This window comes from Phocoena sinus, chromosome 16 (genome assembly GCF_008692025.1).
Source record: "Phocoena sinus isolate mPhoSin1 chromosome 16, mPhoSin1.pri, whole genome shotgun sequence".
NCBI lineage: Eukaryota > Metazoa > Chordata > Mammalia > Artiodactyla > Phocoenidae > Phocoena > Phocoena sinus.
This window is the reverse complement of record NC_045778.1, coordinates 8,209,625-8,225,792: the sequence shown is the minus strand read 5'-3', so window position 1 is coordinate 8,225,792 and position 16,168 is coordinate 8,209,625. Positions and strand designations below refer to the sequence as shown.

General features: G+C 37.5%; 1 protein-coding gene across 1 annotated transcript in view; it reads right to left on the bottom strand.

The window, feature by feature from the left end:
• RYR2 (ryanodine receptor 2) overlaps positions 1 to 16,168 on the bottom strand; it is a 644,069-nt gene that overhangs the window by 440,199 nt on the left and 187,702 nt on the right. Inside the window, 1 exon segment of the mRNA XM_032609082.1 lies at positions 8,139 to 8,155. Within this exon segment, the coding sequence (XP_032464973.1) occupies positions 8,139 to 8,155 (17 nt within the window).

Sequence of the window (16,168 nt, the reverse complement as noted above, 5' to 3'; positions counted from 1 at the left end):
AAAGAAAAACCACAAAACTTTTCTCTTTTTCTCTTGACTCGGCCACTTCTCATGATTTACATTATAACAGCTCTTTTTTTCTTCTACAAAACATACTATGTACATATCGATATATTCCTTCCTTTTTCTTTAGACCCATAAAGTTTCTTTGACTTCTTACTCCTGGAAGAGGTAAAGAGATGAAAAAGAGCAAAGAAGGAAAAATGATAGTATGTTTCCAAACTTAGGGCTAAATTTAGCTGTCAGATGCATGTTAAGTCCTACAGAGGAAAAGATACACACATCCACATTAGTCTTAAAGAAAACAGCAAGGGAAAGTTTTCTAACATAGATGTTAAATACCACACTTGTTTCCCTGAAACATACATACATAGTAATATATGTATATTACTAAATGGCAGTTCTATTATGACTGATTTTTTTCATTTTCAATATTATACTGTTAAGGAAAAACTGTCAAGAACCGTTTCATTCTCAGCTTAGAAAACATAGGCTGTGTAGTTACATTTTTGTAGCTAATATCCGTGGTAAATGATATCAAGGAACTTTACTCCATGTTGATACTGACTAATCACATGCCGACCTGTGATCACCAGTGATGCAGATATCCCTGAGGAATTAGGGAAAATCATTTAAACCTTAATTCAAAGAAAAACAAAAATCCAAAATTTTGCTACAGAAAATGGTTTGTAATAGGTATTTTCTTCATGAGATTTTTGGGTTTTTAACTGATTTAGGTTTTAGAGATTTTTCGTTCAGAAATGTCTTCAGCCTGATTTTGTCAGCTACCTAGGTGGAACTACTTTAGAATTGTAGAAAACAGAAAAAAAAGTCATCTAGTTACTGAGGTCTGCTCTTCGTAATTTTTAGTTGTGTGTGAATACAGGATGCGCAAGTCACAGAGAAGAGTGATCTGTACACAGGATAAAATAAAATGAATGCTGTAAATTAGCAAAGACTAAGACGGCCATCTACAGAACGAGAAAGAAGAGCAGATGTATCAGACACGCATTATTTTCAAGACAATCAGGAACATGAAAGATTATCTGTGGCAGTACTGACATTAACTTTTTGTACAAATCATCTATTGGTCCATCTATTTGACTTATTACATTAGAAGATATTCAAAAGGGATCATTCAAGGGCAAAGAAGAAGTCAAAATACATTAATATATAAAGGAAAAATATATTATTTTAATCTCAATGTAAACACTGCTTAAGTATGATAAAGAACAACAGAAAAAGAATGAAAATTAAAACCCTTTACAAGTTGATGATGTGATAGAAAGAGAAAAGAAACTCATGCATGAAGCTAAATATTGAAACAGCCTCAAGTTAGGTGTAAAGCATTATCATTTTTATGCTTACAATAAGTTTAATAAGGAAATCAATTATTTATTTTATTTATTTATTTTGCGGTACGCGGGCCTCTCACTGTTGTGGCCTCTCCCGCTGCGGCGCACAGGCTCCAACGCGCAGGCTCAGCGGCCATGGCTCACGGGCCCAGCCGCTCTGCGGCATGTGGGATCTTCCCGGACCGGGGCACGAACCCGCGTCCCCTGCGTCGTCAGGCGGACTCTCAACCACTGCGCCACCAGGGAAGCCCGGAAATCAATTATTTAAGAGCTAAAATTTCATTAGACAAGATACAGAGACGGATAATTATAAAGACAGAGTCCAGGCATGGTGCTTTCTGTCTTAGAAGAAATTTGGGGATGATAATCAATTGACACAGAAACACAAAGTGGGAAATTTTAGTTCTTTAGGGCAAAACTACGAGTGGCAGTAATTCAGTGTCCCAAGTTTAGTTTAATTACTTCAGAATGGACAACTCAGATGAAGCTTCAAATGTGACCAAGAGCTGGGGACATAAGCACCCCCCCCATTATGCTAGACTAACATGAAAACCAGGAAGAGAAACAGCAATCCTTATGTTCTAACTCAAACAAAGATGGCCCTGGGAGTCTAATGGATGATAAAAAGAAGCAGAAGTCTTTGCTCTATATGTCACTTGATCTAGTAGATCTGAAAACCCTAAGGGATTTTCTTAGCATATGCAAATAATTATGAGTAGATAAACAAATCAAATAGCAATACTTTAGTCTGAAAATTGTAATCAGACATCAAGAGACCGCATAATTATATCCCATCTGTTACTGGTACAAAGAAAGAAACAGAAATTGAGGTGATGTACAAACTTCCTCTACCATAATTTTGCCTTTCAGTTCAAACTTGGATTTGTTTTTTCACTGTTATTTCAGGTTTGTGAAATGACAACTGATTACAAAAATTAATTCCTCTATAAATGGGCCTTTCTTAGTTTTAAAAGAACCTTTGCTGAAATGTCTTCTTAAAAATTATACAGATAGGGCTTCCCTGGTGGCGCAGTGGTTGAGAGTCCGCCTGCCGATGCAGGGGACACGGGTTCGTGCCCCGGTCTGGGAGGATCCCACATGCCGCGGAGCGGCTGGGCCCGTGAGCCATGGCCGCTGAGCCTGCGCGTCCGGAGCCTGTCCTCCGCAACGGGAGAGGCCACAACAGTGAGAGGCCCGCGTAACGCATAAAAAAAAAAAAAAAAAAAAAAAAAAAAAAAAAAAATTATACAGATAAGGAAATAGTAACAAAGCAACAAAATAAACATTTTGGGGCTACTAAAAAAGAATTAACGGGCTTCCCTGGTGGGGCAGTGGTTGAGGGTCCGCCTGCCGATGCAGGGGACACAGGTTCGTGCCCCGGTCCGGGAAGATCCCACATGCCGCGGAGCGGTTGCACCCGTGGGCCACGGCCACTGAGCCTGTGCGTCCGGAGCTTGTGCTCCGCAACGGGAGAGGCCACCAACAGTGAGAGGTCTGCGTATCACAAAAAAAAAAAAAAAAAAAAAAAATTATCAAATAGGACAATCTAAGAGACTAGGGCAGAATTTTGCCTCTGGAGTCCTAACATGAAGTTTCCACTGAGGCAGCGAAATGTCCTACTCTGCACACCAAATATCCATCAGACTTAAGCCTCTTCTGTCATCTTTTTTCTCCTTGTATCAAGATGCTAGGATTCTCCATAATCCTCCAGCTGGTCTTCTCTCCTCTGTGAGTGAGGATACATGTGGTAAATTTCATTATGTTGAGAAGAGGAAAAAATATTTCACCACTAAAGACTTGGGTTTGTTGGTGGCTTTTTTATAATTAACCATGCTCCCCCAGAATTTTAGAGGGCAAAAGAAATTTAAGATTAACAATTCCAAGTTCCAAACATATATCAATATATACTATCTAATAGCATATGTGGGTATATCTTTGTGAAAAACCTCAACAATTTCTCTTATGATGAAGATACCCTATGTAAATGCTTAACTTTCTAAGACTTCCCCACTGAAAATACTCAAGACTGCACTGATTGACAGACATGTTGATGGTGGGCCCAGAAAGCGTCTAAAAGAGGGTTCCGCTTCTAGCCCATGAAAAAGCAATTATACATATTATGAAACAGCCCGTGGCAATGCTCTTGCATTACTCATATTAATGACCATTGCTGGCAGCTAGTGATATGTGTATGCTGGTATTTTTTTAATAAGAATTCAGTATAATTTGGGAGCAACTGCTGTCTGTTTCAACCTATCAACAACTCTTTATAGACAAGTGTCTAAATGGACTGTCTTTTCTCTCATGTGTAAGGGTCTGACATATATATGATATATAATTATCCAGTTCTTCTTTAGAAGAGTAAAGGAAAATAAACAATTCTGATAAGCTACTATAAATCCTCATCTTTTATCTCTGTGACACATTTATAAATCACTGAGCTGCATGAATGCCTAAAATATGAAGTAGAAAAGCTACTGAGGGCTTTTCTTTTTTTTTTTTTTTTGCAGTATGTGGGCCTCTCACTGTTGTGGCCTCTGCCGTTGCGGAGCACAGGCTCCGGACGCGCAGGCTCAGCGGCCATGGCTCACGGGTCCAGCCGCTCCAAAGCATGTGGGATCTTCCCGGACCGGGGCACGAACCCGTGTCCCCTGCATCGGCAGGCGGACTCTCAACCACTGCGCCACCAGGGAAGCCCAAGGGCTTTCTTCCTTTCCCACCTTTCTCTCAATCAAAAAACAAAAAAATGATCTCTACGGAGAGTATATGGATCATAATGACCTGAGGACCTATAAAGCCTGCTCTACACTCAGAGCACCACCTACCTAGAAAAAATTGTCTTTATCAGGATATAGAAGATTCTGTATATTTTTTTCAAAACCATTTCAAACATGATTGAATCTTGATAACATGAGAGCACTTCATAGACCCTCACATCATAGTATCTGCACGAAAAAATGCATTATTAAAACTACTCTCAGTTAGAAACATTTGAAAGGATTTTGTATTTTAATAATTCCAACAGCATCAACATATTTCTTAATATGTATGAGACATCATTTGGTCTACAGACAATGCTTCACATACAACAATATGACAATGCTTTCCATCCCTTTATTGTCCCCAGCTCCATCCACGACTGTGATCCCAGGCCTCCATGTTAGAAACCAATGCTAGAGGTTAAGGCGCTAGAGGGCTAGAGGGCTGAGGGTGGAGTAGATGGAAATAACAATTCATCACGTTTTAATGCAGAACTCACAAATGTTATTCCCTCTTGAAGTATGAAGAGCAGCATCTGATTACTCAATGAGCTCTTGATTAAACACAAATGCCCAAAGGTGCTCAAAGAGACATGGGAAAACAGCTAGAGGGTGGAAGGAAGGGAGGAGGAGGGGGGAGAGAGAGAGAGAGGTTGACTGACGTGTGATGAAGTTTCCAGAATGATGCTATGAGAAATTTATAAAGAAGCAAGTCTAATTTTCAATATATTTAAGTTTTATAAGGCTTCTAAAAGTCTCAATCTGGGGTTGTCACCTGTGTTCTATAGACAAGCAAATATAACGGGGTCTTAAAATAGGACACCTGTTTCAGAACAAAGTAGTGGCAAATACTCTCATATTCCAAACCACACTGGGATACCACCCAAACAGGGACACCAAAGCAGGTGGCTGAAAAGCCAAATGCTGCCCTAAGCTGGCCCCCAGCTCCAGTCTATCCAGAGAGGTTGGAGAGCAAAGAGATGGTTTCTTAGAGAGAGGTGTTGGTTGGCTTGGAGTCCTGTTTCCCCAGAGCTTGCCCTCAGCTCAAGCCTAGAGAGGGTGACTTCAGGGATACCTGTGTCCCAGCAGAGTAACGTTACAACTGGGAAGTGACCACACTGCCAAGAGCAAATGGGGGCCACACTAGATGGAGCCAGCCTGGGACTGTCTTCAATGCCACCAAGAGACCAGGGATGAGGAGGTCATCACCACTCATCAGCTAGAGGATGGGGCACATGGATGCAGCAAGAGAACCCCAGCTCAGAGGTTTCCGGTGACAGAATCTCCACTGGTCACCGCCCAACTACCCAGAGAGAAAGTCAGCTGAAAACACCTGACCAGCCCCATGAATGACAGGCTCATCAAAGAAGACCTGCCTGCCAACTTTCCTCTTCTCCTTGCCAGGACACCCTGAGAGGGTCAGAAGCCGCAGGCAATGCGCAGGCGTGTGTGGGAACTGACAGAGGGAAGTGAGATGCAGACTCCTCCCTACTCCCCACCCCCTCCAGGCTCCTGCCAGCAGAGGCCTGAGCTTTAACTAGAATTAACATCAAGAGTGTTCCACTACACAGGACTGGGCATTTTAATTACTGAAATGAGACTTATGTGACTTGAAATGGCTGGGGGGGGGGGCGGTGTTTCATTGTCTATGAGAAAACATAGAACCCGTCCTAATTTAACCCAGGGCACACAGGAGAATGAGCCCCCAGAGCAGGTAGGTAGGCAAGGGATTAAACTGTTTTCTGTTACCCTTCAAGTAACAGAAAAAGGTAACAAATTTCACCTGTGACAGTAGACTTTCAAGCTCCCTATGGCAAGCGCATAAGATTTGACCTATACGGGTCTTCAAAGAAAGAAACAGCTCAAATCTAAAATTTACTGAGACCTATACATATAGTGATTATCAGTTACCTAGAGCAAATCCAGCTGGATATTTTCATTATATGATATCTCAATGAAGGTACATTTCAGCATTGATACGTCTTATCATTAACGTAACAGTAATATTTTAGAACCAGAAAGGGCTAGCCCAGATTCTAATCCTATAAACAAGGAGACGAGACGAATGCCCACAAATAGCTGACATAGGTTATGAAGTAAGTCACAGAGCTAAACTGCATGACTGTCAGCTCAATGTTATCGCCAATACTTTCTCAGAACTAGAAAGCAATCTCTAAGGTAAAGGTTTGCAAATAAACCTACTAAGAATAAATTTTGAGATGAGAAATCCCTATGAAAATGAGAGGGAGAAAATCCACATAGCAAGGCACTTCAAAAAAGCAACCAAATGCAGAGGAAAGAATGGGGATACTTCTAGACAGTGGTAGAAAGGGCGTTTATTCATTTAAATATTCTATTTCCAAAGGAATTTAAGTGGCTTGAGTGGCTGGCTCAAGAACTACTGATTTGGATACAGCACAGGGATACTGGAACGGACGTGAAGGGATAAAAAGATGAGACAGGGACTTCTTTGAGGTTGGCTAATCTTGGGGAAGGAGCACAAAAAGGTGAAACACATGTTCTTAGAAACAGGTTTCCATTCCCAAGACAAGAATTCGGATCAGAATTTTAACTAGAGGCAGAGAAGAGAGGAAATTTCAAAAAGAAAGAGCTGAACAAAATTAATAGCTTAGTTATGAAGAAACAGATGATGAATTAAAATTATTTCCAGAGTTATAACATAGAAGTAGTAGTTCTCAAAAATCCATACATGGGGGGCTTCCCTGGTGCCGCAGTGGTTGAGAGTCCGCCTGCCGAGGCAGGGGACATGGGTTTGGGCCCCGGTCCAGGAGGATTCCACATGCCGCGGAGCAACTAGGCCCGTGAGCCACAACTACTGAGCCTGCGCGTCCGGAGCCTGTGCTCCGCAACAAGAGAGGCCGTGATAGTGACAGGCCCACACACCGCGATGAAGAGCGGTCCCCGCTTGCCACAACTAGAGAAAGCCCTTGCACAGAAACGAAGACCCAACACAGCAAAAATAAATTAATTAATTAATAAACTCCTACCCCCAACATCTTCTTTAAAAAAAAAAAAAATCCATACATGGGTGTCATCATAATGGAAATGGTAAATTTAATAAACAAAACTTTCTTTAAGTATAAAGGGCTGAAAGAAGTTTAGGAAACAGGGCAGCTGTTTGGGAAACACAAGTGAAAGGCCACTGAAAAGACAGCAAAAGTCTCAAGATGTTGCCTCAGGGTAACTGCATCCCAGAATGAGGGAATACAATGAAAGTAAATGAAGTCATCAAGTAAGCCACTATTAGCTGATTCACCATAGTAAGTCACAGGGCAAATACGAACAAAACAACACAACAGTGAAGGGCCTCACTGTTTTGCACACAAAGTGGATCAGGAATATCAATGTTGGTGAAACTCTAATTTCCATTCAGCATTAAAAGGAGTTCAGAATTGGAAGGATCTTTCCCTTTCCCTCTGTCCCCCTCCCTCCCTCCCTCTCTCTCTCTCAATAGTTGAAGAAACTGAGACCAAGAATAGTAACATAATTTGGCCATATCACACACTTTGTCACACTGTTGGTCTCCAAATTAGCCTCCAGAATTCTGCAGCGGTTAACTTTCTTCGTGATATTTTCTCATTCACCTTCACTTTTTAAGATTGTATGAATATGTATAAAGCCTTTTTCTATAGCACATGGGAAAATACGAGAGCTAAGCAGTAGGATTCTAAGATTAAACAGTCGAGATTTTTCGGTAAAAGATACACAATATTAATAATAAAAGCCTTCTCATTGACCAGAAGCCTATCCTAACGATAAAGCCGATTACATAGAGACTATAATGTTCCAAGGATAGAGAATATTTTAATAGATATCATTTCAGAAGAAGAAAACTAGAAACTTCTAAAGGTTCTAACTGGAGACTGGTAAAATACGTGTTGACTACAACAGAGCAGTTATTTTGAATACTCATAGTACCAGCCACACTAGGAAGCAAAACAAAAAGATTAGAGGCAACAGCAAACATGCACCCATTTATATCACGATACGTGGAAACACATACCCATTTTTTCACATCAACTTTCTGTGGAAAGAAAAAGTCAAAATAGTAACAGGCAAACAAACAAGTAGCTAGCAAGGTTTTAATTACTGTCATTTAAATAAACTGAAATGTGGTCCCTGCACCAAAACCTACTTCCAATTCTGAAGGATACAAAACAGTATCCACACTTTTAATTAATAACATTTAATCTCCTCAAACAAACAAATTTCAATTAATTTAGTAATCAGAACTTCAAAAGGCATTAGGCTGAATATGTACCAGGTACATGAAATAACAATAATCTAATATATTCAAAAGCAAACGTGAACATTTACCTAATTCTCAAACTTACAGGCCTTTGATTTAGGAACCACTATTCTCCTCTAACTATAAAAATGTATTTAACGAAAAAGATCAGTTTAGAAATACAGCATCTAAGTATAAATCTCTGATGGAATAGAAGTAAAATTTCTCTTAGCCCAATCTTTCTAGCATTATATAAATGTTCACAGTATAACAAAAGGCATGCTTTGTCAAATAATTCTGAAACTGCATCAGAATCCAAGTATTGTTTAAAATGTAGTTATTAATGAATGCATGTTAGTCTCATACGACTCTTTAAAAATTAAGTGAATATAATTATATCCAAAGTGTAAAACAGAATAAAAAGCCATACGTCAACGACTGCCTCTACAAGGCCCTAAGATTCCTAGCAAATCAATCAGAATTTAAAAATCTCAACACTGAGGGATATACTCTCTCAAAGGTAAGTTTCCATAATCAACCTCCCTTCTTTAGCACATATGACTGGGGATCAGTGAAACTTGAGGTCTGCTCCAGACTCTTCATGCATTTACGTTTACTTGCAATTTTTTTTCTTTAGAAAATTCATTAATCAGGTCCAAAGCTCATGCTACTTCGCCATAACTAAGAATCTCCACTCCTTATTAACAAGCTTCAAGAAGGAAATGTGCGTAAGATGCATATACATTGTGATTACTTTTTAAATGCTATAAAGTGATATAAAAATATCAACCTAAATACACAGGTGGGATTGTTCTGAAGGCCCAGTGAGATTCAATAGATTCAACAGATTACTTACAACAGAGCATTTTGGCTTCATCAATAATTTATTTAGTCTTCAGAAAAATCTCTTCTAAGCCTACCCCCAACCTCTGAATTTACAAACACATTGTTATTTAAGAAAGAATACTTTAATGAATAGAAAGCCTTGGTTTTCACTGTAAGTCTTCAAGATACTTAGCTGTTACCCAAAGCTCAAGTCCTCATTTTAAGCATGAACCTATTAAAGTGATGAATCTATTTCTTTAGATCCCGGGGCACAGGGAAACAATTTAGTCATGTCCAGTATAATATAATTATCATTCACTTTTCTACCTTTAAAAGGACAAATTCTTATATTTATTCTCTTCCATGAAAAATAACTTAAGGAAATGTGAAATGATTTCCCTTTCATGTTTATCAGGAAACCAGGATATGCCATGCTTTATCAATGATTAACAAAGACATTCTACCATCCCATCATTATTTTCACATCAAAATGTTAAATATACCCCCACACACACATACACACACACACACACACACACACACACACACACACACTTGCATCAGTGCAAAGATAAAGTGTTGTGGGAATTTCCTAGAAGAAAGAGAAATTGTAATCAAGAGTCATAGTTCCTAGTATTAGTAACAGAAGCTCTTTAATGATCATCTATATTACAAAAGTGAAACTTTTTTAAGCAGCTAGAATTAGCAATAATATAATAGACTCAGTATCCAAATACTCAAAGAAAGGCTTAGCAACAGCATGTGCTGGGAGTGAATTTTCAGCTAAACACAGAAGACAAGACAAATGGTCCACAGAATTAAAAGACTGATAAAGTACAATAAAGCTGTAATTATGCATAAGCGATGCAGAGCAATTTCATGACACATCTCTTATGAATGTTATCAAGAATTATTTAATTAAATGCCTACAAACAGTGAAGAAGAGAATGATTTATATGAAGCTAATCAAGGAAAGGAAATATAAAGTTCACAATGAACTTGATCAATTTTATAGTTTAAACAGTTACCAAATCCATAAAGCATATAAGACAAATGAGTACTTATTCCAATAATTTTTTATCCAAGTATGTGGGATTTTAAAAAAAATACTGATTCCATTAATTTAGAGAAGATAAATATTTTACCATCTGTAGGAAACAGCATTAAATATTTTAAGACCAACAAATGAGCAAATTTATTTTCAAATAAAAACACAATTTCCATTAAGGAAAATAAAACAGTCATTTAAATAGCAACTTGACTAAGCAGAGAGGACAGAAGTTAAGAACATAATACAAAAGTAATTAATTATAAATTATATCATATGACATGACATCTCCATTTTTGTATTCATGTTTTAATATGTACATTTAATTAGTATATTTTAATAATTGTAAATATATTTAATTAATATAGAAGTTATAAATTAGGGCACAAAACATGAACTATTCCATACCTATAAAAATGAGTTTGGTTGCTTCTTCCAAGTTGCTTATTTTACTGTTTAAGGTAAAGAATGTTATTATTACTAAATCTATAGGTCATATAGTAAGGAGTTACTATGTGCCAGGCTTTGAGCTGAACACTTTACACGTAATCTGACTGACTGAATTTATACATGAGGAAACAAATGACATATAAATGTGTTACACACTTTCCTCAACAACAACAAAGTTGTTGGAAAAAAAGGATGGAGCTTGATTGTGAAATTGCGTCTTTAACTTGAAATCCCCACTCTCCTAAGCTCTACTATGTATGCCAAAAACAAGATACATCAGCTTTTTTCTCTTTTGTTTCAGATTTTTAGTCTCTATTTAATTTGGAATTATTCACCAGCCTATTTCTCATGGTAAGTGCCACCTAATACAATGTGTTAACATCAAGATAAGAGAATGTAAAATGAACCTAGAGATTCTTATGATATCGAACATGTTATTTAGTTTCAGTTATTCAAACAGCATGTCCGGTTTTTCACATAAATTTCTAGATAATTACGACACAACAATAAAACATCCAACATAAATATAACATTTTTAATATCAAGGCATAACATAAGGAAAGTAATTGAAATATTTAATACATACCTACAATCCATTACCCTGCTAAGGTTTTTAAAATAATAAATTAGAGAAAAGTGAAAAACAAAATCTACTCTACCCTATAAGTAATTCTCCACCACACATGTTGTTTATTATTAAGATTAGGGGGGAAAACTTGAAAAATCTGCATACTGTGTTCCAGGATTCAAAACATAATGAAGTTGTTTCAATTTCCTAAAAGTAAAACTATGATTTGGAGGGCCCACATTTTTAATGAATACAAATTCAGAAAAATATGTCTAAAGCAGTGGTACACATTTAACTCTCATCAGGAGTGTATGAGTTTCACTTGCTTCACATTTTGACAATACTTCTAGTCCTTTAAATTTTAGATCTTCTGGTGGGTGTGTAGTAATACCTCATCACAGTTTTCATCTGCATTTCTCTGAAGCCTATTGTGATGAAGCATTTTTCCGTATGCTTTGGATATTTTGAATATATCTGCTGTTAAGAAGTATTTGTTCAAGTCTTTCACCCATTTTTTACTATTAGGTTGTCTATTTTTGTTCGTACTTATTTCCCGGAATTGTTTATACTTTTCAAGTATTCTCTCCCAGTCTGTGTCCTGTCTTTTCCATCTCTTAATGGTAACTCTGATGACAGACATTCTTAGTTTGGGTACAATTTCTCCATCTTTTCCTTCATTGCTGGTGCTTTTTGTCCTGAAAAGATCCTCCTACATTATTTCTGAGAAAAGTTATTATCCTAACTCTTACCTGAGACCTCATTCTGTTTGGTATTGGTTTTCTGGGTATATGGTGCTAGGGAGGGAATTCAGATTCATTTTCCCCCTCATTCAGCTGTTCAGTTGACCTTGCACCATTTACAAAAAGATAATTCTTGCCTCCACTGTACTGCATTGCCACCTCCGTCATAAATCAAGTTACTAACATGTGGAGGTATTTATGAACTCTCTTCTATTCTGGCCTATTTTTCTACGCCTGTGCTAATAACATACTATCCTAACCACTGTTCCATCAAAATAAGTTTTGATATCTGGTAGCCAAAGGCCCCAACTTTGTTCTTTTCTTCAATATTATATTTGTTAATATTGACCCTCTCTATTTCCTATAATGTTCAGAATAGACATAAATTTTCACGCACACAAAAAGAAAACCTGCTGGCATCTTGATTGAGATTGCATTGATTGACAGATCAATTTGGAGATAGCTGCCATCTTCATAATATTCAGGCTTCCAACACTGTATATCCCTCTTTTTTTTAGGTCACCTTTAATTTCCTTCAAAATGCTTTTCGATTTTCTATGGAAAGGTTTATATATCTTTCATTAGAATTATTCCTAGGTACATGATGTTGTATTGTACCAATATAAGTAGACTCACTTAGAAATTTTAATTTTATGTTTGCTTTTTGCTAATATATAGAAATGTAATTGACAATTTATACTGAGTTCTAACGTTACTAAATTCACTTTTTAGTTTTTTTGTTTGTTTGTTTTTGAGGTACACGGGCCTCTTACTGTCGTGGCCTCTCCCGTTGCAGAGCACAGGCTCCAGACGCACAGGCTCAGCGGCCACATATCACGGGCCTAGCCACTCTGCGGCATGTGGGATCCTCCTGGACCGGGGCACAAACCCATGTCCTCTGCATCGGCAGGCGGACTCTCAACCACTGCGCCACCAGCGAAGCCCGATTTACTCCTTTTATGGCTGTATAATATTCCATTGTATATATATACCACATTTTTTAACCCATGCATCCACTGATATACACTTAGGTTGCTTCCACATCTTGACTACTGAAAATAATGCTGTGATAAATATGGGGGGGGGGGGGCATGTATCTTTCCAAGTTAGTGCTTTCATGTCCTTTGGATCAATAGCTGGAACTGGAATCGCTGGATCATATGATACTTCAATTTTAGTTTAATCTCCAAAATTTACAAGGATTAATCTCCAAAATTTACAAGCAGCTCATGCAGCTCAATGACAAAAAGACAAACAACCCCATCCAAAAATGGCCAGAAGACCTAAACAGACATTTCTCCAAAGAAGATATACAGATTGCCAACAAACACATGAAAGAATGCTCAACATCATTAATCATTAGAGAAATGCAAATCAAAAGTACAATGAGGTAAATACTTACCACTTACTGGTCAGAATGGCCATCATCAAAAAAATTTAGAAACAATAAATGCTGGAGAGGGTGTGGATAAAAGGGAACCTTCTTGCATTGTTAGTGGGAATGTAAATTGATACAGCCACTATGGAGAACAGTATGGAGGTTCCTTAAAAAACTAAAAAAAGAACTATCATATGACCCAGCAATCCCACTACTGGGCACATACCCTGAGAAAACCATAATTCAAAAAAGTCATGTACCACAATGTTCACTGCAGCGCTATTTGCAATAGCCTGGACATGGAAGCAACCTAGGTGTCCGTTGACAGAAGAATGGATAAAGAAGATGCGGCACGTATATACAATGGAATATTACTCGGCCATAAAAAGTAACGAAATTGAATTATTTTTAGTGAGCTGGATGGACCTAGAGTCTGTCGTACAGAGTGAAGTAAGTCAGAAAGATAAAAACAAATATCATACGCCAACACATATATATGGAGTCTAAAATATTTTTAAAAAATGGTTCTAATGAACTTAGGGATGGGACAGGAATAAAGATGCAGATGTACAGAATGGACTTAAGGACACAGGGAGGGCAATGGGTAAGCTAGAACGAAGTGAGACAGTAGCACTGACATATATACACTACCAAATGTAAAACATAGCTAGTGGGAAACAGCTACATAGCACTGGGAGATCAGCTCAGTGCTTTGTGACCACCTAGAGGGATCGGATAGGGAGGGTGGGAGGGAGAGTCAAGAGGGAGGAGATATGGGGATATATGTATACATGTAGCTGATTCACTTTGTTACAGAGCAGAAACTAACACAACATTGTAAAGCAATTATACTCCAGTAAAGATGTTAAAAAAAAAAAAGAATCTAGACACATCTTAAACCTGCCACAAAAATGAGTTCCAAATGGATCACAGACCTAAATATAACACAAAAAAACTATAAAACTCCTAGAAGATAACATAAGAGAAAATCTGGGTGACCTTGGGTTTAGCAATGACTTTTTAGGTACAACACCAAAAGCATGATCCATAAAAGGAAAATTGTTAAGTTGAACTTCATGAAAATTAAGTCTTCTGCTCTGTGAAAACCACTGTTAGCTGAATTAAAAGTCAACCCACAACTGGGAGAAAATCTTTGTAAAACACATATATGATAAAAGACTGGTAGTCAGAATATACAAAGAACTCTTAACTCTCAACAATATGATATACAACAGACTACTACTCACCCACAAAAAAGAATGACCTAATGCCATTTGCAACAACATAGATGGACCTAGAGAATATTATACTAAGTGAAGTCAAGTCAGAAAGAGAAAGACAGATACCATATGATATCACTTATGTGTGGAACCTAAAACATGACACTAATGAACTTATCTACTAAACAGACTCACGGACATAGAGAACAGCCTTGTGGTTGCCAAGGGGGAGGGAGGATGGAGGAGGGATAAACTGGGAGTTTGGGATGAGCAGATGCAAACTATTATATACAGAATGGATAAATAACAATGTGCCACTGTATAGCACAGGAAACTATATTCAGTATCCTGTGATAAACCATAATGGAAAAGAATATGAAAAAGAAAATATATATATATATGTGTATGTAACTGAATCACTTTGCTGTACAGCAGAAATTAATACATTGTAAATCAGCTATACTTCAATTTTAAAAACTTAACAACATGAAAATAAACAACCCAATTTAAAATTTGGCAAAAGATCTCAATAGACACCTCACAAAAAAAGACACTATGGCAAATAAGCATATGTAAAGATGGTCTACATCATATGTCATCAGGAGATTGCAAACTTAAAATAACAATAAGTTACCATTTACACAACTGAGAGAATGGCTAAAATCCAAAAATTGACACCACCAAATGCTGATGAGGATGTGGAGCAACTGGAACTCTCATTCATTCTTGGAATGCCACATGCTACAGACACTTTCAAAGTCGGTTTGGCAGTCTCTTACAAAAGTAAACATACTCTTAACGTATGACCAAGCAATCTCTTTCCTTGGTATTTGCCCAAAGGAGCTGGGAGCTTATGTCTACATGAAAACCTGCACGTGCGTTTATAGCAGCTTTATTCATAATTGCCAAAGCTTAGAAGTAACCAAGATATTCTTCAATAGGTAAATGGATAAACAAACTGCTGTACAACTGGGCAATGGAATATTACTCAGTAATAAAAAGAAACAAGCTATCAAGCTAGGAAAAGGCATAGAGAAAGCTTAAATGCATATCACTATGTGAAAAAAGCCAGAATAATAAGGCTGCATACTGTATGATTCTAAGTATATGCCATTATGGAAAATGCAAAACTATGGAGAGACAGTAAAAAGATCAGTGGTTAGAAGGGAGGGAGGCATGAAGAGGTGAAGCACATGGGACTTTTAGGGCAGTGAAACTATTCTGTACAATACCAGTAATGGTGGATACATGACATCATGTATTTGTCAAAACTTTTAGAATGTAGAGCACAAAGAGTGAACCCTAACGTAAACTATGAAATCTGAATGATAATGATTTGTCAATATCTGTCCTAATGTAAACTATGAGCTCTGAGTGATAATGTTTGTCAATTATAACAGATATATCACACTAATGCAAGGTATTATAATAATAAAGGATGTAGGGGAGGGGAAAGGTTATGGGACTTTTTCAGACAGTTTTCTGTAAATCTTAAACTGCTCTAAAAAAACATATTCTAAGTAAATAAATTATATATAATACATACCAAATAATTATTATAAAATGAGAGAAATGT